The following is a 26623-nucleotide window of genomic DNA, read 5'->3' as shown; positions in this document are numbered from 1 at the left end:
AAATCTCATCTTTCCATTTGAGCTCATTTCTTCCTTTCAAGTCCCAACAAGTTGTCTTTTAGTTAATCTGTTCACTACCTAATAGTTTTAAAACTTAGGGAGTGAAAACAGCAGCCTCTTATTTGCTCATGATTCAGAGGGTCCTGGAAGTCTCTCCTGGGAGATTCTTCTGTTCGTGTGGCTTCAGTTGAGGTCACTCACTTAGCTGTATTCACCTGGTGCTGGGCTGGGATAGGAAGCCCAAGAAAGCTTTTCTTACATGTGTGGCGGCAGAGTGTGAACACCACAGGGGGTGGGAGTAGGGGTGGGGAGGAGGAATCATTAGAGCACCTTGGAGGCTACCTGCCATGCTGCTGAAAAGTTGAACCCTTGAAATCCAGAGAGACATATTCTAAGGATACGTCTATACACAGAATGATTTATGAGGGAAAAAAATCCACCCACAAAGGAAGAAAAAATACCAGAAAATATGTCAAAAGGAAACCAGTGTCTTTCTCAGTGTGGTAGGATTATGGATGACTTGAGTTTCCTTTATGCTTTTATGAGGGGTTTTTTCCCTCATATTTTCCAAAATCATTTAAAAAACGATTAGCCATCCTAAAATATTAATCAGTCCTTGCCAGGCAAGAGTGGTAGTTGGGGGTAATGGAGGCCTTCTGGGGTCAGTTGCATTCCTCCAGATTGGGTGGCCCATCCTGGCAGACCCGGAATTTCAGGGTCACCCAACCCCCAGGATCTTAATGGGGTTAGTTAGTCCTGTGAGGGCACCTGTGGAGACAGTTACCAAGCTCTGGAATCCCCTTCACTCCCTGGAGAAAGCCAACACAATGACTCAGATATCATGTTGGTGAAGTTGCTCAGAAAAGAGAAGATTCGGGTGGGGGTGGAGGGTTCTCCTTGGCAGTTGGCTCCCTCTGCTTCAGCCAAGACGATGAGCCTTTCCCCCTACAGGGGGTGCTGACTCCCAAGCCACCAGAGCCTGCCCTAGGGTCAGAAGAGCCATGTCCCTCTCTCCAGCACTCCCAGGTCTGGGACCAGACAAGATAATAGGCCTTCCCTTGGCTGTTGGTCTTTCGCCATCAGGTCTTGACCAAACTTACAACTTGGTGGCTTTGTTTCCTGTTTCCTTGGGAGGCAGGGTAATGATCCTTTGAGGTATTCATGTGCATGGTCCCATTATCCCCACTGGTCTACAAGAGGCCCCTCTCTGGGTTTGTTCGCTTATTCATTTTCTTTTCTCTGCCACTGCCATACTGCTCCTCCCCATAGTTAATGGATTCTAAGGTATTTAGTGTATGTTTTTTGTTCGTCTCCGTGAGCTCTTGCAGAAGGGGTGGTGAGATTTTGTGTGCATGTATTTTAATTTGTACTTTTGATCCCCCCACTTCTCCCACCCCCACCACAGACAGCATGGACTTCCGTACCTCCTTACAGACTGTGTGAGAATTTCTTGGTACAGAACCACTGGTTTCCAGATTTCTGCTTCCCAGGCCAGTTCCCGCAGAGGATCTGGAAGAAGCTGGAACAGAGAGAAATAGGAGTAAGGTGGTGTGCGCAGAGGCTACAGAGATAAGCAGGGGCCAGCGTGTGCTGGGTCTTCACTGAGGATCATGACAAAGAGTTTGGTTTTTATCCTAAGAACGAGGGGAGACCACTGAATTAAATTTTTTTAATTGTTTTGTTTTTTTTTTTTAAATAGGTGTGTCTTTAGCACCAGAAGGGCCCTTAGAGACCCCTGGTCACAGTCTGAATTTACAGAAGGCCCAGGGCCCCACAGCTTAGGAGAAGCAGACCTAGGACTATGATTGCTGTCTCCTTACACTTTACCAACATCATGATCCTCCCCAGTTGCAGAGGGCCTACCTGGGATGGCGGCCTCTGGAGGCGTGAGATGGGAGGGCGCTGCTGTCCTGGGGAGTCTGGGGTTGCTCCCGCTCCCTTCCTACCACTGGACTTGCCTACACTTCTGGGGGCACTGACCAGGGCCCACCAAAGAACCCCAAGCCAGGACTCAGGCCTTTGGCTTCAGCCCTTCAGATGCCCACTGGCAGCCCCTGGGAAGCTTCCCATGCTGGCGTAATGAGAAAGAACTGAATGAGAGGGTTAAAGACATGTGTGCCAGTCCTGGTTCTGCCTCTCAGCCTTTGAACCTCAGTTTCCTCATCTGTAAAATGGGCGGTAGACCAAATGCTCTCTCAAGTCTGACCTTTCCTCCCCATGCATTTGCGCTGAAGTCTAATAAGGCACTTAGACTTCTCATACCCCCTCACTCTAAGGCCTCTCTGTCGGTTCTTTTAATTCTGAGCATGGGAAGCCACGGTGGGTGGGTGGGGGAGGTGTACCTTCAGAGTTTCACTGACCCTTTTCACCCTCGTACTTCTGGACCTCCGCTTTGGAGAGGCATGAAAAACTAAGCCATTGTTTGCAGCCACAAAGCTGTTTGCAATTTCAGATAGAACCATTTTATTATATCCCATCCAAAGATTACTTGAGTTGTGTTTTGTTTTGAATGCTTGTTAGCATTCTGGATTTAATTAACTGGCAGAGACAACACTACTCCTCTCCCCCTTCCTGCCACCCTCAGCGCATGCCCACTCCATCCTCCAACCCCAGCTGCCAGCCTACAGCTCACAGCCTCTGCCCACATGGGGTCAGGGCATCCATTGTTTTCCTGGGGGACTCACCTGGCAGATGAAAGGGAAGTCCTGCCTGCTGCTTCTCCCTCGCTCTCCCTCCCTTCCCCTCTTCCTCCTCCTCTCTAAATTGTGCTACTGTTTATGGAGCATTCACCATGTGTCGGGCACCAGACCCAGCGCCTTGTATGTCTTACTTTATGGTATCCTCAATATCCAACAAACAAGTCTTAACATATCTGTCATCCAGAGAAGAGAACAAGTCACTTATCCAAGGTCACAGAAGTAGTGAACAGCAGAGTCTGGCCTCAAACTGAACTTTGTGTGACTCTTAAACTTTTGCCAAGAGCCCACTACAAAAAACGACCTTCCTGGAAACAGAGCCACTTTGGGAGATGGGAAGATAGCACCCAAGAGTCAGGTTCTAGAGAGATTTCTTATTACTTAAGTCGGCCTACTGAGAGCATTCACACGTGGGTTCTGTTCTTGCCTCTTGCCACGCCCCCTTCCCCAGCGCAGCCTCTCAGCGGTCTGTACACAGCCTCCAGCACCCCCTGCCCACCCCGCGTTCACCACGTCCTCTCCAGACTGAGCGTGGGACACCTGAGTTCCCAGACTTCTCATCTTCATCCCAAGCCTACTTTTCTCTGCCCACCCTGCCCTTAGAAGAGCCTCCCCCCACCCTGCCACAATGCTGGGGTGTGATGGTGCTGATGAGAGAAGGCCTGTCCCCTCCATTCCGGGGTCACCCCTGTCCCCTGTGTTCTAGAATGGGCCGCAGCTCTTTCCCAAACTGACTTTCCCTGATAGGCAGGAGGAGGAAGTACTGGAGATCCAGCCAGGGATGGGCCACACAGGGTCTGGTTAGGAGCCCAGCTGCCTGGGTCTGAGGCCTGGCTGGGCCTTCCACGAGCTGTGGTGGCCTTGGGCAAGTCACTTAACCTCCTAAACTCCTGTTTTCCTGTCTGTGAAAGAGGACTGTCCCCTTACCTACCTCCTGTGATGGTTATAAGGCCTGAATGAGTTGGTGTTGGTAAAGCAGTCATGGGGGTGCTTGGCGCCGTGTCTTGTAGGCTGTTTAAGAGAATTGGCTTGGAGGAAGCAGAGCTTGTGTGACCCAGACCTCACACCCACGAGCTTGCACTCTGCGGCAGTCTGAGAACCAGGGTCCCTAGCTTGTAGCAAGTCACTGAGGAAAGTTCTGGAGAATTCTGCATCAGACAGAAAGGAGCATAATAGAGCTGCCCCCCACCTCTTTTTTAGTACAGATTCTCACCTTGCTTGAGGGGCGCTCACAGAACATCAGCTTGAAACACAAAAGTCCCTTACATGTGATAGTTCATTTATCCCGTGGGGCCTCTGGCGCGGGTCCCCTCCTACTGCATTGGCCTGTGTGCTGAGTTGAGGGCTGCTTTTCAGTCTGCAGTTTTCCTGAGCACCTAGTAGGTCTGATGCGTTCACTCTCTCTCAGTCGCGTGCTCTGTTGCTCTCTTCACAAGTCAGCCTCAGGGCAGCTAGATGTTTTCCTATGACTGCTGAAGGTCTCCAGAGCAGGCATCCAGAGAGAAGCCACAGAAGCTAAATGGACTTTTCTAACTTAGTCTCACGGGTCAGAGATCATCACCTCCCACATTCCCATCTTCAGGGCAATCATCCAATCTGGGGATAGTGGGCAGGGAAAGGGGACGTTCGGTCTACTACCCAGCAAACGGAGATTGTGGAGGAATTCACAGACACATTGGAAAACCACCATAGAATCACGTTATATAGAGAGTAAGCCGCCCACCTAAGTCAGGTAGCTGATAAATGGTGATAAATGGTGGGTACCCAGGTCCTAGTCCAGAATCTTCGTATGCCAGAGTCATTCTCCTGTTCGCAAGCCATCCTGCCATGGGAGTGCAGCGGCTCGGAAGACTCGGGCCTTACCCTCAGCCAGCTTACCATGAGAGAGCAGGTATTCAAGGCCAGCCCGGTTCTTGCCATCTCTCTGCCTCTTTCTGTGAGTGTGGCAGCCTGCTCGCTTGCTGATCAGCAGGCCTGAGGAGGCAGAGGGCTTGTAGGGAGCCAGTGCCCACTTCCAGAACCCCACACCCACCATCAGTTTACCTTTGCCCGGTGGGGCTAGATTTGTGTGTGCACATGTGTGTGGGTGTGGGTGTGTGCCCGCATGTGCACATGTCAGGGCTATTCTCACACCTAGGAGTCCTGCTGGTCACCATTAGTATCAAGATACAAAACACCCCAAGAGCGTGGAACAGGTGCTTGGTGAATGTTTGTGAAAAATGAAAACATTATTTTGGGGAATCTCCTTACCCCCCAACACATCCCCTCTGACTCCTAGTTTGCCTGCTACATACCTTCCAAAAGGTAGCAGAAAATGGAGGCCACCCTCTAGCCTCCCAGGGAGGACAGAATTCTGGCCCATTGAGGCCAGGCTGTCCCTTTCCCGGGGGAATGGCTGAGTAGTGTGATCACTGTGGTGGCATAAATGGCTGATTGGGCCTCTTCCTTCTAGATTCTTCTATCCCTTCGCAAATCCCCTGGGGACCCCTACTTCCCTTGGTTCTATAGTCGGGGCTTACCCAAGCAAAACCTCAGGATAGGCTTGCTTGGCCTGCCCTGACTTATCTTCTGTAGGGTTTCCAGATCCTTCTGTGGAATAACAGAAAGATCCTCGATAGTAGAAGCCCACAGACCTGGGTTCAGATCCCAGTTCTACTGCTTCCCAGCTCTGTGACCTAAGTAAGCCCCTTCCCCTCTCTGGTCCTGAGTTTCTCCCCCTGAAATTAGCAGACTAGACTAGATGCCCCTCGGGGCCTGTCAGACTCTGACTGTCACTGATTCCAGAGGCCAGGCTGGGACTGAGTGGGCTGCTCTATTGGTCAGGCCCCCCCCACCCCCAGAGTCTGTGGGCATGGCTGGGAGGTCACTCCTGGACGTGTTTGGGAAAGGAAGAAAAGCTGAATGGGACAGAACCTCCTTTGTCATGTAAACAGGAACAGGCTGAGCCAGCCTTCTGCTCCAGTTCCGGTGGGCTGGCAGCCCGTGAGCTCCAAGGATGAGTCACTGACAGGAGCAGCCGCGGTTCCGGAGCTCAGGCGGCGCCAGCCCCAGGGCACACAGTAGCTGCAGAGTTTAATGGTGGGATTCAGGTGCTAGGTGACAGGAGGGGGATCACAGTGCTTCCACATGCCCCAGGTAAAATCTGAAGGCTATTTGCTTGCAGGCCTTCCCCGGAGTCCCTAGAGCTTAGGCCAGGATCCCAAACACCTGCCTTCCAGGCTTCCTCCCTCCACAACTCTGTAGCCTTTGAGGAGCCATCAGCCCCGGAGGAGGGGGTGGTGAGGCACAAATGCAGCACTACCACCCCCACCCCCTGCAGCCGATGAGGGTTCAGGATTCCCCCAGATGCGGGGACTTCCTCCCTCCCTCCCAGACTCTCACAGCCTCCCTCCTTCGCTGCAGTGACCCCTCCAGATAAACAGTATGGCAAATGGGCAAGCCTGGAAAGATCACTCTGTGTCCAGAAGCCTTGGGTTTGAATCCCAGGTCTTGGCTTCCTTGGGCAAGCCATCTGACCTCTCTCAGCCTCCGTTTGCCAGCCTGGAAACTCCCCTCCACCCTGCGCAGGAGGCAAGTCCGGGAGGAGCCCTGCCTAACAGCGTCGTCAGCGAGCTGCCTCTGAGTCAGGGCTTCACGCGTGGCAAGGCAGCTACCTCGCTGTGAACTATTGAAAAGCCAGCCTTTGACACAAGCAGCCGCCTCTCACCGACAAAACGGGGCTGATGATGCTAATGTCTGCCTCACGGGGCTGCCGAGGGAAGCCAACGCAACTGCGTGTGCAGCAGCACTTTGTGAACCGTGCGGAGCCTGCCCGGGGAGGGGTACCGCTCCCACCACAGGATAGCGAGTAGCAGGGTGGGCAGGGCAAGGGCGAGAGCTGACATCATAATCTCTAGGAGCGGAACCGGAAGCCGAAAGGACAAACGTGGCCAGGACCACTGTGGTGCCTGCAGGTAGAGACTGTTTTGTTCACTGTTGTGTCTTGGGACCCTGGCCCAGGGCTCGGAGAAGTATACAGTTGGTGCCCAATCTGTGTGTATTGGGCTCATGCCTGAATGAACAGAGACTAAAAGAGAGACAGTTCCTGAGCCTGTTCTTTACCTCCCCTGCTTCTACTGCTTTCTCTCACAGACGTCTGCTCCCCACACCCGAGATCACAGGTGCTTAACTCAGAGTCTGTGGACCCCCTCCAAAACGACATGCATAATATACGGTGTTTTTGAAAACGCATCTTCCTGAATCAAGCGTCTGCATTCTGCCCAGAACAGTTTTTCAGTAAAGCCTGCTCTGAAGGGTAACAACGTCTCCCAGGTGCTCAGTGAATACCCATCAGTTGGATTCACTGCCAGGTGCCCTCTGGATTTCAAAACAAAACAAAACAGAAGAGCAGCCTTCACTTTTTCTCTTTGAGATGGGCGTACAGGGTCCTACCAGCCTGCCGTTCCCCTTCAGCCCCCGCAAGGTGCCAGGCAATCGACCTGCCGTCTTTTATACAGAAAAGTGGTGACTCCGCATCATCAGAGGGCCTGTCTTGGGAGTGGCTGTTACACTGCTGGGTGGGTCACAGAGCTGCGTACACTCTCGCACTCTCATGTCCCACCTCGTGCATTTAGGTGGGACAGGTATGACAGGGCCTAGAACTCAGGAGTATTAACAAGACCTCATGGTGTCCGAACTCAGAGCAGTGATCCCTCTTCTAAATATTTCTTCCACTATATATAAATACATGTGTATGTGTATATGTGTGTATGCGTCTGGGCACACGTGTGTTTATGTATCTGCATATCACTGTATGTGTATATGTATCGGAGGAAACTGACAATATATAAACAATGACAAAAAGCCCTCTTCTCCTCTCCCCCTCCTCCAAAGAACCACTGTGAACACCTGGCTTCTATTCTTTCTATTTACCATGTCCAGCAATTATTGAGCACTTACTGTATGCCAGAAGTTTGCCATGCAGTGTGCTTCCCAAGCAGCATCTCACATTAACTTTTCATCTTATGGTGGGCATTTACCACCTTCTTATTCGCACATTTGTATTTTCTTAATTTTTAAGGCCGAGGAGATAATACTGTTTTGTCACCTTGCCTTTCACCATACCATCAAAATTTCCTTCCGTGATATTAAATATTCATTTACAGAATCTTTTATAACTGCGGCATGATGTCTTATTGCCGGCAGGTTCCACGCTTCTCAGACTGGGGTGCGTGTACCCCTGAGGGCAAAGCCACGGGATAAATTGTAGAGCATTTTCCTGAAGGAGAAATTTGACTCAAAGCTTTGGGGGAGGGGGGGAAAGCCCATTATTTTAATATCAAAACAAGTACAGATATGCCATAGCATAGAACCCAGAGCACCCATGAATTTTAAAACAAAGCAGCAGGGTCCAAAACCGTGAGAGCTTGCCGTTATTCTCCTGAAGACCCATGTCCCCTCTCCTCTGAGGGGGGCAGAAATATCTGAGAGGCACCAGGTTCAAGTTCAAGCCCCTCTTTTTCAGAGGAGGAAACTGAATCCCAAGGAGCAGGAGGACTAGCCCACAGTCTGCATGTTATGCATTGTAGAGCCAAGCCAGGTGACCTCTGGGCCCTGGACCCCTCCCGCCCTTCTGAATTTGGCATCACCCTTTGACTGCTTTTTCTGACCTCGCCTCTTGAGCAGTCAAGCCTCTGCCTCTCAACGGTGGAAAGTTCTGGCTTCCTGCAGGATCCATACTTAGCAGCAGTTTTTCCTTTTCATGGTACTGGCCAGGATCTGAGCTGTGTGCTCAGTGACTCCCCTAGCACTTGGATTTTCCAATGACTATAGTGGATTGTGGGTGTGTATCTACTGGTTTGTCTTCCCCATGAGACTGGGAGCCTCGTGAAGGCAGGAATTAGGAGCTAACGTTGTTATTACAATCTGACATTTATTGAGCACCTACTAGACGCCAGGTGCCATTCTGAGTGTTTCATTTATAGTATTTATAGTCTTCATCACCGCTTTTCGAGGAAGGTATCGTCATCCCCAGTTATCTGGTAAGAAAACTGAGTGGTTAACACTGGCGTACCATCCTGCACACAAGTATTTTGGTAGAAATATTTATTGTCGGCTTACCTGTCAGGACTTGGCTAGACGCAGTTATGATGAACAAGACGGACTCCACTCCTGCCCTCATGGAAATTACAGACAAGTTGGAGAGATGATATTCAGTGAATAATTTTACAAACCCCAGCCAGAGCCCATTTATCTGCCTTGGTTTGAACACGCCTCGATGACTTCTGAGCTAAATGACCGGGGCAGAGTCTTATACCCTCCCTGTGCCTCATCTTCTTCTATAAAATGACAGTCACTGACGTACTGACTTCATAGGAGTACTGTGAAGAGGGAAGACCGTCACACATACATAAAGCACTCAGAGCAGAGTCTCCCACATTCCAGATGTATTGTTGCTACTGGTGGTAGTGAGAGGCAGGGCATGCTAGGAAAAATGTGGCAGGGGAGGACCAGCTTCAGGGGTGACATGTGATGTGAGTTCTATAAGGTGAAGAGGAGTTAACTTGGCAGAGTGTGTGTGGGGGGGTGGGCAGGGGAGGGGAGCAGGAGGTTGGAGGGATGTTCCGAACAGAGGGACTAGTAGGTACAAAACATGGGGGGCGGGGGTGCGCAGAGCAAGTAGGTGAGCTTACCTGAGGAACTGCGAGGAGTGTGGCTAGATCGCATTACGTGGGGAGCTGCACCAGGTCAACATCTAGAAGGAGGAACCTGGGAGGACCCAGATAGAGCGGTCCCCAGGACCTGGGCCCATTGCACCACACCAGTGATCCAGGCCACGGAAGAAGCTCAGTAAATGTTTGTCCAGTGGGCAAGCAAGCATGTGGACAAAAAACTGTTAGCCTCACATGGTCTTGGGTAGGGGTGTTCTGTTGTCACCCAGCTGGGAAAGGAGTCCATTGTCCCATTTACATGGTGCTGTGTGGACAGCCCCATCCCACTGTCAAGCTGTTAAACATCCATTTGGCTAGTCCCTCTCTTCTCGGCAGTAGGATAAACCTTGTGTCTTCCAATGGAGACATCCAACACCGGGGACTCAACCAGAGTAGATGCCGAGAGACTCTCTACGGCCAGTTCCTCAGATCTAAGCCAGTGGTGTTCACATGTTTTTACTCATGGAACCCTGTGTTGAAATAATCTGAGAAGGAACCCAGGGTATGGAATGGGGACAAGCAGAGCTCCCATACCAAGGACTCAGAGCTCTTGATAATACCCGTTGCTTCTGAGAAAGCACCAGGGCTCCATAAAGCAGTACAGAACCCAAGGGTCGAGCTGAACCTCTGTTTCCCCCCAAGTATGGAAACCGAAGCCCAGAGAAGGGGTGACTCTCCCAGGGTCACACAACTAGAGACAGACTCAGAACTAGATCGAGACATTAGACATTGATTTTATACCCCAAGATTTTCCTCCACACACCCCCCACCGCCCCCACAGTGTGGGGCCTTGAGGTGGGAAGGGGTGCATAGCCGGGATCTTGTCCAGGGTCCAGCCTCCAGCCCTAGTCAGGCCACAGACCACAGGAGACAAAAATCTGGAAGGCAGGCGTGGGAGGGCTGTTCGGGGTCACGGCCTGGTTATGCTGTGTCTTTTTTTTCCTCTCTCTCTCTCTCTCCCTTTTAATTGAGTTTGAGGTGGTTGTTTTTTGTTTCCTTGAGAAATGGAAAAGAATGAAACTGCGTAAACACAGCGATGTTAACTCCCTGAAAAACCTCCTGCCATTTTAACTCTGTTACTGGAGAAATAAAAGAGAAATAATTTGTCCACCCACACTTAGCTCTTTCTGACGAAGGTAGGTGAATATTGCTTTGCTAATCGAGGGTGACGGCTGGAAGTGGAGCCACGCTGACTGATCCCAGATTGAGAGGAAGCCACAGCCACCCCAGAAGGAGCGGCCTGCCATGGGTCGCCGGGGCCCGAGTCACCAGGCGCCTGTCCACCTTCCACAGGTCTCCCCCAGCCGGTAGTGATGGAGGCGCTGGACCAGGCCGAAGGGCTCATGGACTCGCCCAGAGAGATGCCTCCGCCCCTGCCGCCTTCACTGCCCTCGGAGCCCGCTCAGAAGCCGCCACCTCAAGGCACCGGGAGCCACTCCCTCCATGTCAGAAGCAGCCTGTGCCTGTTGGCTGCCTCGCAGTTCCTGGTAAGGATACCTCGGGCCTCACGAGGGTCTGGAGAGAGGGCAGGTGGAGGGACAGCCCACCACGTCCTCGCCAAGATGGCTGCCTGGGGCTCGTGGGGGACGAGGGGCCTTCTGTCTGCCCCTCGGTGACTCGAAGCTCTCTGGCCGGTGTGTGGAGGAGGCTGGGGTTCTCAGCTATAGCCTCGCTAGCTAAGACCCTCACAGTCTACCTTCCCTAAGCCGAGAAGCAGGAACTTAGGGCTCCCCAGCAGCCAGGCCTGCAGGGATCTCTCCGAGGATTTCCTGTCTAGGGAGATAGCTCTGGAAACTTTTCCTTTTATGTATGTACCTGGTTGGGGAGGGGAGATCCCCTCTGGGAGGGGCTTTATCTTGGCTCCCTCCAGTCAGCTTTTCTGCAGGGAGCGTCCTGAGGCTTTCTCCATGCACGAAGCCCCTGGCCTCGTCCCTCAGCCGTACAGTCTGGACTTTGAGGGGCTAGGTGAGGCTGCAGGCGAGCTCTGCAGGGGGAATACGAGGGCGAGAAGCCCAGGCTCCAAACTCAGTGCATTCCCCCAGCTTGCCTGCGGGGTGATCTGGCTCAGCGGCTATGGCCCCATCTGGTCACAGAATGCCACAGACCTCCTCTCTTCCTTGTTCACACTCCCGGAACAGCTGGGACCCATGGTGAGTAAGCTCCAGGGAGCTCCCAGGTAGGAGGGAGCGACCGGGGACCTCCAGTGTCACCAAGCCCTGGATGGGGCTTCTTTGAGTTCAGAAGATACTTCCACACCCCCTAAAACCCTTCTCCCTGCTCCCCACCCAGCCCTGGTCGGCAGCTTTCAGAGCCTCGGTTTTGTCACTGTCAGAATGGATGAGAACTGCGTCCCCACCACCCCCTGACCTATTTGTTTCGCATTCCCCAGGCCTGGCTGGGTGTTGGGACCTGGGAAGTCCCCAGTCTGCTGCTGGTTACTCTGTGTGTGATCCTCATTACCACCCTGGTAAGGCGCCTGCTAACTTGACCTCAGTGCTCCCCTCCTCAGACCCAGAGGCCCAGCTCCAACCAGCTCCCATCTAATCTCCAAGCTAGATGTTTTAGGTCAGGGCATCTGTCTCCTTCCACCAGTGTGCCCAACCTGGGATGAAGGGTACCTTCTTCTTGAAAATGGGTTTGCGGTGTTCTAGGCTGAGGGAAGGACCAAGGCCAGAGGAGACTAGTGTAGGAGCCCCACACCCCTCCAAGAAGATCTCAATCCCCAGGAAACTGAAGGCAGGCAGGGGAGGGGGCAGGGGGTTAGGTGGGGGCTAGAAGCTCCCATCTAGGGGACAGTGCCATGCACACCGCTCCCAGGAAAGCAGGGCTGTTCTAGACTCACTGAGGGCAGGGGGCTCAATCTTATGTCTGCCCCATCACTCCAGGGCTAGCCAGCATGGCCCCAGGTCCATGATGCTTTATCTTCCCAACTAGGCATGGCACCTCCTGAGGGCCCCCCCAGAGCCACCTACCGCACCGCCCCCTGAGGACAGGCGCCAGTCAGTGAGCCGCCAGCCCTCCTTCACTTACTCAGAGTGGATGGAAGAGAAGGCCGAGGATGACTTCCTGGACTTGGACCCCGTCCCTGAGACTCCTGTGTTTGACTGTGTGATGGACATCAAGCCTGAGGCCGACCCTGCCTCACTGACTGTCAAGTCCATGGGTCTACAGGAAAGGTGGGAAGGGCAGAGGAGGGGTGGGCTCTATGGGCTCTTGAGGTCTCAGCAGTGCATCAGAAGGGCAGGTGCCTGACTCTGACTCCCAGTGGCCAGGTCAGAGCCAGTCTCATGGTTTAACCAGTGTAGACACATGCTTCTCAGGTCTGATTACGTAGATCAGAATGACCCAAGGTAAATGCTGTTACTGCACAGGAGCACATAGGCATACACAGGTACACATGTGTACAGTCACACGTAAACTCCCATACTCAAGCAAGTTTGGGTAGGTTCGTTTATTACAAGACTTGTCAGGACCTTTAACACTTGTGTTCATTGTAAATCGTCAAGGGGGTAGCATGTGGCATTCCTCAACTTCCATAGAGTGAACCCTACATCTATACTTCTATAGAGTGTCCCATAGAGTTCCCTAGAGCATAATTTGGGAGGTGTCACCACCTTCTTTTCAGAATCCTGCTGGGTAAGCCAGATCACACCAGGTTTGCGTAACCCATACGACATCATGGAAGAAGCCCTGGATGAGGAGTCAGAAAACCTCTCTCTTGGTTTCAGCTCTGCCATCTCCTTACTGTGTGAGCTTGGGCAATTCTTGTCCTCTCTCTGGGACTCAGTTTCCCTTCCTATATAATGAGGGCTTTTCAGCTGCCCTGGGCCGTAGACCCTGAACATGATAGTAGAGCTGGTCTAGTGCAGACATCTGTGTTGCCGTGTTCTGCGCCGGGACTCCCTCCTCCCCTGACAGCCAAGGGGCCTGACCTCTCCTGGAGGAGATGTCCATGACTCCTTGACAGCCTTACCCAGGACTGGTGGGCCTAAGGCCACGACACAGAGAGTAGAGCCCTGCTTCTCTGGTCTAGGCAGGTGCCCACTCTCATGACTGCCTGGGGACACAGGGCTGGGACAGCAGTGACAGAAGAGAGCCCAGGGAGGGCTTTGCTGAGGTAGCTTTGGGTGGAACCTCTGGAACTGGGGCCCCCAGCCTCCCTTGGTTAGTGGCTCCGCCACAGGAGGCAGGAGATGGGAAGTCAGGCCTCAGTCTCAGGGCTGAGACTCGTACTCCTCGCACAGGAGTGCGGAGCCCCTCCCACTCCTCTCCTGGGTGGCCCCCTGCTCCCACTCTGGATCTCTCCCACCTCCCCACCTCTGAGACGTGCTCCCCCTTTCCCGGTCCTTCCAGGAGGGGCTCCAACGTCTCCCTGACCCTGGACATGTGCACACCGGGCTGCAATGAGGAGGGCTTTGGCTACCTCATGTCCCCACGAGAGGAGTCAGCCCGGGAGTACCTGCTCAGCGCCTCCCGGGTCCTGCAGGCCGAGGAGCTTCACGAGAAGGCCCTGGACCCCTTCCTGCTGCAGGCAGAGTTCTTTGTGAGTCCCCCCAGGCCAGCCACCCACAGCGGGCAGACCTTGCCTCTTACATCAGTCACACATCCAGCCAGGCAGTGGAGCGGGGTGTCCATGAGCTCTCCTGCCGTCTTGGGCAAGCTGCTTCCCGCTGAGCCTCAGTTTTCTTGTCTGGAAAATAGGGATAAAAATCACCGAATGTTGCGAGGGTTAAAGAGATGGCTAATGTGTGCAGAGCCCTCAGCCCAGTGACTCGTGTCCAGTGTCATCCCCAAGTCCTAACTGCCCAGCACTGTGCTTTGAAAGTGATAGATAGAAAGCCTTCCTTCTGACTCGGTTGTTTTCCCTCCTGCTGCCCCACATCTCCAAGCACTGTTCATCCTCTGACAACTCTCCGGTCACCTCCAGCCCCCGCGACCCCTGCAAGGGCCTCCAGCTGCCTCCTGATGGACTTAGAGGGGCCCAGAAAATGACGTCTCTGCTTTGCCTGCCTGAGCGCTCAGCCAGTCGTTAGCTGAGATGTGGGAGATGACAATATCACCTTCATTTTTGTTGACGAAACTCAGCTTGGACTGAGGCTTAGGTGCGGAGCAATAGCGAGCTTCTTAATCCTAGGAATTAACAAGTTTTCTACCCACCCCAGGTGGTGTACCCCTACATTTCCTTCTCTGCAGGAGGGTCCCCAAGGAGGAGGAAGGAAGGGGCTTGGGCCCAAAAGTGCATTCCTCACTCGAACTCACCCATCCAGGAACTCACCCACCAGTATGGGCAGAAAAGGGCAAGGGGCCCTGAGTATTTGGAGAGAGCCCCTCCTGGGAGAAGCCAGGGGGATGGGACAGTCATGTGCCTCCCTCAGTTTCCCTTGCGCAGGCCACCTTGTCTCCTACCTGGGCCTGATGGCTATTTCTTCTGAGAAAGCCTCTGCCGCCCTCTGACCCACAGCTCCACATTTTCCAGGGCTGGGCATGGCCTGTCCTAGCTGAGTTGGGCCAGCCTCCCATGCCTACGGGGACTGTCCACTTCAAACTGGACCCCCACCTCCCCCCACTCCCAGGCCTTTCTCTTCTCAGGCATCTGCTCACATCATCCCCTCACTGGATGCTTCCAGAAAGTCTTCCCCAACTACCCCACCCTCAGCTTCGCTGTAAGTTCCCACCACCCTCACCTCCCCTTGAAGAAGGGGCTTGCATCCTCTCTGGTGTTTCCTGTTCAGTAGATCATTGTCACTCTGGCCCAGAGACAGGGGAACACAGCCTCTACCCTCACTTCATGGGCATTTTTGTACATGTTGGTTGGGGGGGTGTGGATTCTCATAGTAACCCTAGAAATTGAGTGTAGTGATCCTTGAAGCCCATACTTACTATGTCCTCAAACTGTGGACACTGTGAACCTATCTGGGGTCAGACACTGAGCCATGTGGACAGGTGGAAGGGGGAGCAAAGAAGCCAGAGGCACTGGGGAGTCACCCCAGGAGTAGTGGGGAGGGCGCAAGAGGGGATTTAAAGGCTGGGAACTGTTTGGACAGATGGAGAAAGGTGAGAACAGTGCTCCCAAACCTGAGGGAGGTCAGAAGGAATGCTGGGAGCTCAGACCTGGAGACAGGAGGGCAAGGGGCGTATTCACAGCAGGGAAGAGAGACAGACATGTAATTGGAGAGCAGGTCCCCTGTCGGCGGGGCGGGGGGGGGGGGGGTAGGGGGGGCGGCATGGGGAGATTGGGGGAGCGGCAGAAACAAAGACCAGATCCCAGGAGCAGAGAACTTTGGACTTGGGGCTTTTGACACAAAGCAAGATTGAGAAGCTCAAACACATCAAAGAAGGAGGCTTCTTGCCTGCCAGAGAATTGGGGAAGGCTTCTTGGAGGAGGTGTCGTTTAAGGTGGACAGGACAGAGGAAGAGGAGGACGGGGTGGATGTTCTCACAAGGCAAGCTGCCCAAGCTGAGCTCCTGAGGTGGGGATGTCCAGGGTGGGCCCTCGGATCTGCAAAGCCACGCAGGTGGACTGCAGCTCTGGGCGTGTGGTAGGAGGCGGGGATTGGTTGGGTCACATTTTTTTCTTGTTCTTGTTCATCAGCCATTTACTGAGCATCTACTACATGCCAGGCTGGCTCTGGATCAACAGTTGTAATAATAACTGTTATTATACACTCCCTATGTGCCAGGCACGATTTACAGTGCTTTTTACATGCAGACTCGTTTACTAGTAAATGTTCACTGAATGAATGTATGCTTTCAAGCAAGTGTCTGGGCTAGAAGTTAAGGGCCGACCAGTGCTGGATTCAAACGTCTGTGAGAGCCCACAGCTGGTAACACCCCCGTGTCCTGCTCTCATAGGAAATCCCCATGAACTTTGTGGATCCAAAGGAGTATGACATCCCTGGGCTGGTGCGGAAGAACCGGTATAAAACCATCCTTCCCAGTGAGTAACTCTGCGCCCCAGGGGGTAGGGATGGGCTCACCTTCGCCTCATGCCCCTCGCCCTGAGGAAGACCTCAACCCTAGAGCTAGGTGTCCAGAGTCACCAGGAGAAGAGGAGGAGGGTTGGGGGTACCCAATGAAGAGAAAGGCCCCCCCTTGTGAGGGCAGAGGTGAATTCATTCCTTCACCCTTGCCCTGGCTGTGGAAACCCGGAGAGAAAGAATGAAGATAATAGCAGCTCCCGGACAGGAATTTAAAGGCCTCTTTATCTCTTCAGAAGGGGCAGATTTTAAAGAGGGGAAGATAAGGCTCAGAGATGTTAAGTGACTCACCCACAGTCACATAGCTAGGAAGTGCAGAACTGAGTTTCAGCCTGAACCTCCTTGACCCTGGAATCAAGCAAGCTCTTTTGTCTACCTTGAGTCGAGTTGGGTCTGACTGGGAGTCCTCTTAACAGCAAGAGCCACCCCACAAGGGAATGAGCTGTCTGCCAGAGTGTGAGCTCCCCGCCACTCGAGGTATTCAAGTGGCGTTGCATGATCCATCCCCTGGCAGATCTGAGAAGGATTTTCCCCTTTTGAGGGCAGTTAGACCAGGTGACCTAATACTCCTCTTTCAGCCCTGGGGTGTCATTTTCAGATAACTTTCATCAAGCCCCTATCTGCCTGTCACCCTTGCCAAGTTCTGGCCCCAGGCCCCAGGGCTAGCTTAGGGGGTGACTTGTTGAAAGTGAATCCCCACCAACCTACTCCACTCAGTTTGTGGAGTAACGAGGCTTTAAAAAAGCAGTTTTGCCATCAGCATCTCCAACAACATGTAAGATGTCATGACTTATTTTTAACTTTTAAAATATCGACTTGTGGTTGCTATGGTTACACAGTCTCTAGGTAGTTCCGGTTAAACAAAGCACCATTTAAGGCCAGGATGCATTATTCAGGGCTGCTCACCTCTTTCCTCATCTTATCACCTTCCAACCAACCAACCCCCTGTGGAGGGAGGGGCTCAGGTCCCCCAGAACCCAGGGCCTTGCTGCTCACTCAGAATGGCCCGTGGCAGTGGGCGGGATCCAGGCCATCTCTCCTCCTGGTCCCCACTGGATCCCTGAAAGCTCTTGAGCCACTTCAGCTCTGAGCCTCCAGGCCTTGGAGCCCCCACAGAGCATCCTCCGCAGCCAGCAAGAATTGACCCTGGGCCTCAGACACTGGGCCAGCGTGGGGGTGCTGTGAGGCTCGTTTTCTCATTCATTTGGCACACATTGGCTGAACCCCCGCCCCAGGAGCTGGGAACTGAGGCATGAATGAGACACAGGGAATTCCCAGTCTACTGGGAGGAACAGATCCAAGAGCAGTTCATAGGACAGACTGACCGGTAACCCCAGCTGGCAGCACAGAAGACGAGATATAAGGGAGCGATTTCTCTGCATTTGCCACTGTGTTTCCCAAATACCAAAAAGGTGCTTGGCTCATAGTAGACCTTCTGCTCCTATCTGAGTGAAGGAGGGAGGGAATGAATGAATGAATGAATGAATGAACGAACGAACAAATGGACGTCTCTCGGATCAGCTCTCCCTCTCCATCCTCACTGCCATGTGACTTTTGTGGGTTAGAGCGTCTCTCTTGCCCAGTTCCAGGGGCACCATTTGCAAAGACTGCATTGACGTAATGCCCCTGGCCTTGGGCCAGGCAGTAATCTCCTGACGGGTCTCCTGAGTCCTGCACTCTGCCCTCCTGCCCGTCGTCTACCATTATCACAGAAATGGTGCAAAACAGAAATCCAGTCGTGTCCTTCTCCTCCTTAGACACTGTCATGGTCACCCTTGTGTTCCTTGTGTTCCAGTCTAGCCTTAGAAGCGTGGTTTATAAGACCCTCGATCAGCTGGTTCCTCTCCACCTCATGTCTCCATGCCCCATCCTGGCCTGTGCCCTGGAATCGGTCAGAATGGTGTCCCCTACTGTGACCCTACTGGGCCGTCACACCCAGCCTGGAGCTGTCAGACCACCCACTGCTTGCCTGCCTGCCTAGTACTTGGGGGCAGGCAGGAGGAGTCCCTGCCCTCAAGCACAGTGCCAGGCACAAAGGCAGTGGGCTCATCGTGTCCCCAGTGCATGCCAAAGGCCCTGATGTCTGGCCCGAGGGTGCTGTGCCCACTTCTGGCCCCTAATCTGGGCAGGTATCCACAAAAAGGGACCCCGTCCCTCAGCACTCCCTCCCTGTTCCTTTCTTCTGCCTGGACCACCCAGCTTTGCCTTCCCTTCCCCTTCCTCCTCTGCTGCCCCATCCCCAGATCAGCTGCCAGGACCTCAGGCCTTGGGGCTGGGCATAAAAGGGCTGGAGAGCAGAGGCTTATGAGTGTCTCCTGTTTCCCCTCCCTGGTTTGGGATTCTTTCTACCTGCTAACTTCTAAGAAAGCTGGTAATAAATGCAGTCATAACAGCTCTGGGCTACATAGTGCGTGTCGGGCTAAGTTACTGGCCTGGGGACAAGTTACCATTCACTCCTTTCACCTTTACAAGACCAGTAGGGCTAGGATGGAAGGGATGTCTCCAGTCTGCAGGCAGAGCAGGGGAAGCTAAGTTAGTGGTTCACGTTCACACTACTAGCAAGTCATAGCATCAGGACTCGAACCCAGCTCTCCAGCTCCCCTGTCCTGCCTTGGAGAGCCCCAGAAATGGGTGCTGGCAACATCTTTAGTTCAGCCCTCCCTATTCAGGAGAGAAAGGGAAGCCCAGAGAAGGGACAAGACAGGCAGCTGGTGACAGAGCCAGAGCAGAAACCAGGCCTTGGGCCCCCCAACACCTCCCCAAACATCCCACGCAGCCTCCCTGTGTCTGTCCCATCTCCTCACCGCCAAAAGAAGACTCCATCCAGGGAGGCTCTAGCTGGAACAGAACAGATTCTACTCCAGGGAGAGGGGCAGGAGGGTGTAAGACTCTGTAACTGCGGGATTGGATGTGTGAATGGGTTGGAAAAAAGAAAAAGAAAAAAGCTGTTTGTGCACACGTGCGTCGGCTGCTGAGATCCCACTGTTGGATGGCAGGCTTGGAAGGCTCCACACCTTCCATCCCTGGGCTCTCCCTTGGCTTTCTACCCCCAAACCTCAACAGTCCTTTATATTTACAAAGTACTTTACGGTTTACATCACACCTTCCCAGCTGTTTTCTTATTTATCTTTCCAACAACTGTAGGAAGTAGGCAGCTTTACCCCCTTATTACAGATAGGAAAATTGAGGCTTAGGAAGACTGTGTGCTTTTCAAGTAGACCCAGCGCATTAGTGACCGTGTGTGCCAAACGCTTGTCACTGCTAATAGGGATGTGTCTCCTAGGTCGTTCTTTACTTGACTTAACTCTGTCCTCTCCAGAACATGAGGCACGGGGAGACCAGGGCAGCTTAAGGGACACAGACAAGGGGCAGGCACTGATGCCACAGAGGTAGAGAGCCAGGGCCACAGAGATGGGCCAGTGTTTGGCTAGTGGGCAGGGGAAGGAGAAACTTCAAGAGTCTCAAAAGAAATGCAGGTGCCCTGTAGTGGGCCCGATAAGATGGGGCCCTGCCCTAAAGGGGTTGTTGCACCTGTCAAATACCAGCCTCACCTGTCTCCCCCCCGCCCCAGACCCCCACAGCAGAGTGTGTCTGACCTCACCAGACCCTGAGGACCCTCTGAGTTCTTACATCAATGCCAACTACATCCGGGTATGTAGCCCCATCCCTGTGACCTCTCCCTGAAAGGGAGGCCCGAGCCCACAAGATCTGTCTTCCAGGCTTGGCCCTAAGCCAGCGTGGCTCCCACCAGCAACCCCTACCCCCCAGGGAAAGGCCTGAGTGTGGGGACTAGGCCCAGGGAGCACTGCATCCGGCCCTGACAGCCTGGACTTGGCTGGCCGCAGGGCTATGGTGGGGAGGAGAAGGTGTACATCGCCACTCAGGGACCCATCGTCAGCACGGTTGGGGACTTCTGGCGCATGGTGTGGCAGGAGCACACGCCCATCATCGTCATGATCACCAACATCGAGGAGATGAACGAGGTAGGCCTCCCCCACCCCGACCCCACTCCCCTGTGCTGTTCCCAGGGGTCCCCCACTTTGTGCCCTTCGCAGAGCATCTCGTTTCCATATTCCTCCTGAGGACAGTCTTGGGAGGTTGGTAGCCTGCCGCCAAAGTGGGGACATGGGAAGCCGAGCGGGGTGAGGTCATTTGCTCAGGGCCACGTAGATGGGCCAGCCTGTGATGGGAAACAGGCTGCCTGGCTGCTTCCCCACCAGCCAGGGCTCACTCTGGCAACTCCTGTACCAGTGCCAGCCCATTTACTCGAATCCCCAGAGGAGTCCTTTGAAGTAGGTATTACTCCCATTTGCCAGAGGGACCTGAGGCTCAGAAGGGGGAAGTAACGAAGCTGAGATTTGAACTCTGCACTCTCGAATTGCGAACCCATTGCCCTTTCATATCTTGCCCTGCTGGCCCTGGTGGGGCACTGGGGAGACTGGAGGATGCGGGCACTGTGAGTGTAGCAGCTGGTCTGGGCCCCTGCAGAAGTGCACTGAGTATTGGCCGGAGGAGCAGGTGGTATACGACGGTGTGGAGATCATCGTGCAGAAAGTCATTCACACTGAGGATTACCGGCTGCGACTCATCTCCCTCAGGGTGAGGCCAGGGGCTGGGCTGGGCCGGGTGGGGAATATGGGGGACAGGGCCATGACAGGGGTCGGGGGACACCACAGATAACGGGGTCCAAGACTCTGCTGTAGCTGAGATCCAGGCCTGTGCATTCTCAGGGTATATCCATAAGCAGGGATGGGGGAGGGGTGGATGACCGGAGGCATGAGGAAACCTCAGTTGCATTTAAAGCTCTTGGATTCTCTGTATCTACACTGTCATTCTGAATGCTTTCCAGCTCTGCTTCAGACACGCTCAAGTCCAGGACTGCCTGGATGAGGGATCTCCATAAGCCTCCAGCACTGTCCTTACTTAAAACAGAAGGTCCATTGTCACATTGAGCTCCTGTAGTACGCAACCTGGACACCAGAGGGCAGGCGCTTCTTGCTACGTTTGGGTTTCACAGGGACATGAGGGTTACACAAAAAAGATTTTAAAAAAAAAAAAAAAAAAAGGCATATACTATATGAACAATACAGAACAGCCCAGAAGAGTGTGTGTGTGGTGGGGGTACCCTCCAACCCTGAAGTTGTGCTTCTTCCGTGCAAGGCATAACAGAGGAGACTGTTCCTTTGGAATCAGGAGGATTAATGGGTTCTGTTTTTGAGAAATAAGACCCATGTTTGGGGAAAGTAGAGCCCAATGGCATAACCCCACGGGTTGGAAGAGGTGAGCCAGGCACCAGGAATCTGGTGCTCTATCCAGAAACAGTCTGAAGTCTACTGACACTGGCAGCCACAGGGTCAAACTCAAGGCCTGAGACTTGTCCCTCTGATGGGCCCTCTCCCACCGGAGAAGGTAGAAGGTGAGGTGTCAAGGCGCTCAGCCCCAGCAGGGCAGTGACTACCTGAGACACTCTGAGATCTAGTCCTTGCCGGAGGGCATGAGAGAACCAGGAGGTGGGGGTTGAGGCTCGGGTAGCCACCATAGCCAGATAATCTAGAGGCCCAAGGAACCAGCTTTCTGCTTTCCTGGAAAGAGGCGGAAGTGAGGTGAGGGCTGCCTCATTGTGTCGGTGACACCGGACAGCTTGGGGACATTTACTTTTGTCCATGAGTCTTTACAAGCGCCCACCCTAAGCCTCATTCTGGGTTGTGTCTCGGTAACATAGAGCTGTCCAAAGCCTGTACTCTTTCCTAGAGGAGCACCCACAGATGGTAAGTACCAAGCTAGTGATGGATGAGAAAACAAAAGACCGACCCTCTGTTAGCCAAGGTGCTCAGAGAGGGCTTCCTGAAAGTGATGGTGCTGACTGGGCTTTTGCAGGATGAATAAGAATTGACTATGGGGCAAACAGGGGGGGAAGAATGTCCCAGGCAGAGAAAAAAGTAAAAAAGAATGGCATGGAAGATAGACTAGCCTTGAGAGTGTGGGGGGAGGGGGAGGGCACGGTTTTATCTACAGACCACTGGAATGCAGGAGCATTGAGTACTAGTATATAGGGGTGGGAGAAGGGCCTGGAGGTCTAGACCCTGGACCATGGATCCTGTTTGCCAGACTGAAGACTGAGAAGAATGGGTTTATTCGGAGACCAGCGGGAGCCCTGGGAGGGTTCTGAGCGGAATAGCGGCCTGTCCAGATTGGTGCTGCACACAGACCACGTCTGGCCATGTTGGAGATGGAGTAGTCAGGGAAGAGTGAGAGATGGCAGAGATGATAAAGGCCAAAGCAGAAGTTGTGCTGGCGCAGAGGAGAGAAAACTGACAAGACTTGCCGGGGAGAGCAGGCGGAGCAGAGCGGTGATGGGAGAGGGAGAGTCCCGGCACTCCGAGTTGAGGGACTAATGGGTGACCAGGCGGTTTGTCAAGATAAAGAACCAGAGGACAGGAGTGGATTGGAGAGGGACTCCACCTCTCTTGGATGATCCTGGAGTTGCGGGGGCAGAACTGGCCAGTGAAGACCAGTGCCAGCATCACTGATGAGCTTTCACTACCGAGCTGGCTCTAGGTCTCTGATGCCACCGAGCTGTACACGGTGTAGACGGCAGAGGCCGTCAGTCCCACTCCCTGAGTCCTCCTTGCTGTGTTCTTGCTGCTCCTCCCATCCCCTCTGTGGGCTGGTTTGTGGGGTCTAAGAGTTCACGTGTATCTGGGGTGGGTCTCTGTCTCCTGGACAGAGTGGGACTGAAGAGCGAGGCCTGAAACATTACTGGTTCACGTCCTGGCCCGACCAGAAAACCCCAGACCGGGCGCCCCCACTCCTACACCTGGTGCGGGAGGTGGAGGAGGCAGCCCAGCAGGAGGGGCCCCGCTGTGCCCCCATCATCGTCCACTGCAGGTGGGTCTCCGCGGCTGGCCCCCTGGGCAGGGTGGCCTCCCTACTACTGAAGATGCTCTGTCCCTTACCCGGCATCCTTCCGCTCTCAGCGCGGGGATCGGCAGGACGGGTTGCTTCATTGCCACCAGCATCTGCTGCCAGCAGCTGAGGCACGAGGGAGTGGTGGACATCCTTAAGACCACGTGCCAGCTCCGCCAGGACAGGTCAGCCCAGGCGCAGGGGTGGGGGCCCACGGGGAACCAGGGGCAGTCGGGGGAAACTGATGCACGCACGAGGTCAGGGGCCAGAGGACACACGGCAAATGGACTCCTGGTAGGTAGGGAGCGGAGAGGACAGCTGGATCCAGACAGCTGGAGGCTGGATGGGGAGGGAACAGGAACAGGAACACCACTGGTGAGCAGAAGGGCAGGGGCGAGAGGTAGAGGGGCATGCCATCCCTGTCCCGCTATCTGTGTGTGTGGGGAGGGGCAGGAAGGAGCAGAGGGGGTGGCTGGCAGGGATCAGACTTTCCACTCTACACAAAGACAAGACCCCTTGCGAGTGATTGGTAGTCAAGGGTTTGGGGGCGCCCTCCCACAGCCCATCCGTCCAACCCCATGCCCCCATGTGTCTCTGCCCCCAGGGGCGGCATGATCCAGACATGCGAGCAATACCAGTTCGTGCACCATGTCATGAGCCTCTACGAGAAGCAGCTGTCCCGCCAGGCCCCAGAGTGATGGCACTCCTGCCCTGAGGTCCTCTGGGCACCACCCAACCTGAGTCTGGGCCCCCACCCTGGCCGCGGGCAGAGCCCTGCCTTGGGCCTGGCCTGGCCTGCCCCCCCCCATCCCTGCCCCTCCTGCTTCCTTCTCTTCAGTCTGCTCCCTTCCTTCCTCCTTCTCCTCCTCCTCCATCAGCCTTGGCCTGGCCCCAGGCCCCCCCCCCCCAATATAGCTCTTCCTACTGTACATACTGGGGAGGGGGGCGGAGAGGGGGAGGGATATGCCAGGCCAGGCCTGGGGCCCTGGGGCCTGACCCGCGCCATGCAGACCTGGGGCCTCAGTTTTTAACTATGGTTCCATTGCTACTTGATCCAAAACGTTTCTGTGCCGCACTCCCAAGTGTCTTGCCGCAGTGTGTCTTTCTGTCTACCCGTCTCTGCTGTCTATACCGGCCACTGTGTCTTCAGCCCGGGAAAGGGGTCGTGAGCTCCAGCCCCAAAGCAGCCCAGGCCAAGGCACCTGCCTCGGGCCCCCACCCCCGCTTCCCATGCAGCAGATTGCATTTTGCCCCACTTATGGGGACCGGATGGGGAGCTCCTGAGGAGTTGACTGAGAGATCTCAGCTGGGGGAAAGGTCTCTGGGTTGGGGTGGGGAGGGTGGAATGTCACAGCAAGGGTGACCTCCTGGTGTCAGATGCCCTCAGGAGGCAGTGACCAGCCTGTGAGGCATGGGAGGAAGAATGAGGGGGGTGGCTGTGAACCCAGAGGACCTGGGCCCCAGTGGGCGTGGAAGAAGGGGGCGCTCTGAGGGCGGGGTGGGGTTTGGGCCCCAGATCTGTGTGAAACATTTCTCTGTGTCCCTGTGGGAAAGCCTTCCCAGCAGTCCCGCTGCGTGTCGCTCTGCGTGTGTTCCCGTGTCCATGCGTGTGTTGAGAGCCCGGCAGCAGGGCGTGCATGACTCTTGGCAACATGTGTTATCTTGGAGCCACGTGTTTTTATTGCTGACTTTAAATATTTATTCCACGGCAGACAGAGACATTTGGTGTCTTTTTATAATTTGCTCGTGGTCATTGAATAGAGCAATAAACAGAGCATTTTGAGCAAAACTAGACCCCTGGGTCTGTGTGATTGCCTCTCCCTCCCCTGCCTCCCCAAAATCTGGTCTTTGTGCACCCTCTACACACACACACACACACACACACACACACACTCTCTCTCTCTCTCTCTCTCTCTCTCTCAAGCTCCCTGGTGCCCCCGGTGAAGACTGGAAGTATAGACCAAATCCATTTGATTTTGGCAGGATTCTCCTATACCTTCCCCCTGCCCCCCCACCAACCCATCCGGGAGCCCTGGACCATGGGGAGCCTCAAGGACAGGGGTGGGAGGCTTCCAGAGAAGGCAAAGTGTTTGGCAGAGACTTCTGCTAGAGCGGAGACTTTCAGGTCACAGCCAGGCCCCTCCCTTTTGGCCACCCACTTATCCCGTGAGCCTGACTTGTCCCAACAGCAGCTGCATCCTGGAAATTTCCCTTGTAAGGCCGGGGCTGAGAGTATCCTCTCCCGAGGGGCCCAGACACTCTGCCCCTAGGCCCGGCTCCTGAGCCATACCAGACACTCCTGCTCTATTCTTAACCCTGCCCTCAGGGAGGCAGCAAAAGTAGCTCTGATGGGGTTGCTTTGGGGGGAGGGTGTCACTCCAGGGCACAGGAGGGTCCAGGGCAGGGCTGCTTACCAACCAGTGGGTCTTTAGGAGGTATCAGAATTTTGTGTTTATTGATCGAGGGTCCAAGCACCCAGCTCCACTACAGACAATGAGGAAACAACAGGGAAAGACTTGAACAGCCTCCTATGGTCCACCCAGATGAGGATTGAGCTGTAGGAGTTGGGGGAGGGGGAGCTAACAGTGTTATCTCCTCCCCCAGGGTGGCCCTGGGAGGCCACTCAAGCTGTGCAGGCACCAGTCACAGAGTACAAGGAGAACAGTCACCCCAGGATTTCTGCAAAATAGCCAACTTCCTTGACCCTGGCCCCACTGGCCTGTGGGCACATGTACATGTGTGTATACGCATGTGTGCGTATACACACACACAAACACATATACACTCTACCCTGAGTCCCTCGGCTCAGAGAGGACCCACTCACCAGCAGTGAGAACCAGCACCTCAGCCAAAAGGGAACAGGAAAAGTAACCTGGACCACCACCCTTGGACTCCCGCCCACACGCCTGGACCCCAGCATTTCCTCCCACCTTGGCTCCAGCCTCCCTTCCTCCACTCCCCTCCCCACAAAGCAGCGTGCCAGTCTAGCTGAGACAGCTGTGGAGCCTCAGTAAGGGATCGCCCCCAAGGGGCCAGACATATAAGGAACCCGTGACTCCTGGTGGCTCCACTGTTGGGGCAAAAGGAGGAGGAGACCAGCCCGCCAATAGCCCAGGCACAGCTTCACCCCCAAAGACGTGGACGCAGCATTCAAGGGTTAGGAGGAACTGGTCACACAAAGGTAAAACTCCCCTCTTTCCTCAAGAAGGGTCAGAGCCTACCACCTTTGGAGCCCAGAGCAGGACGGCCAGAGTAACCTAACTAACGCGAGTCCCAGGTAGAAACTACACCAGGTGAGTTGTCGCACAACGGAAACGTGATTTCCAGCAAATAAGACCACCAGGAATGACTTCCA

The 26623-nt window shown here is 54.2% G+C and overlaps 1 protein-coding gene across 3 annotated transcripts in view; it reads left to right on the top strand.

The window, feature by feature from the left end:
* The window catches only part of PTPN5 (protein tyrosine phosphatase non-receptor type 5), a 54633-nt gene extending 29576 nt beyond the window's left edge, over positions 1-25057 (top strand). For all 3 annotated transcript variants that reach the window (XM_032359222.1, XM_032359223.1, XM_032359221.1), the window contains 12 exons: positions 10679-10872; positions 11428-11535; positions 11775-11852; positions 12320-12561; positions 13739-13928; positions 16238-16322; positions 19934-20013; positions 20208-20345; positions 20851-20961; positions 23090-23250; positions 23340-23453; positions 23873-25057. In XM_032359222.1, the coding sequence (XP_032215113.1) occupies positions 10679-10872; positions 11428-11535; positions 11775-11852; positions 12320-12561; positions 13739-13928; positions 16238-16322; positions 19934-20013; positions 20208-20345; positions 20851-20961; positions 23090-23250; positions 23340-23453; positions 23873-23966 (1595 nt within the window). In that variant the 3' untranslated portion in view covers positions 23967-25057. The remainder of the gene's footprint in view (positions 1-10678; positions 10873-11427; positions 11536-11774; positions 11853-12319; positions 12562-13738; positions 13929-16237; positions 16323-19933; positions 20014-20207; positions 20346-20850; positions 20962-23089; positions 23251-23339; positions 23454-23872) is intronic.
* Positions 25058-26623: the final 1566 nt, after the last annotated feature.

The sequence above is a fragment of the Mustela erminea genome, chromosome 9 (genome assembly GCF_009829155.1).
Source record: "Mustela erminea isolate mMusErm1 chromosome 9, mMusErm1.Pri, whole genome shotgun sequence".
In the NCBI taxonomy this organism is placed as follows: domain Eukaryota; kingdom Metazoa; phylum Chordata; class Mammalia; order Carnivora; family Mustelidae; genus Mustela; species Mustela erminea.
Note: the sequence above shows the minus strand (reverse complement) of the source record. Positions and strands in the feature narration are given on the sequence as shown.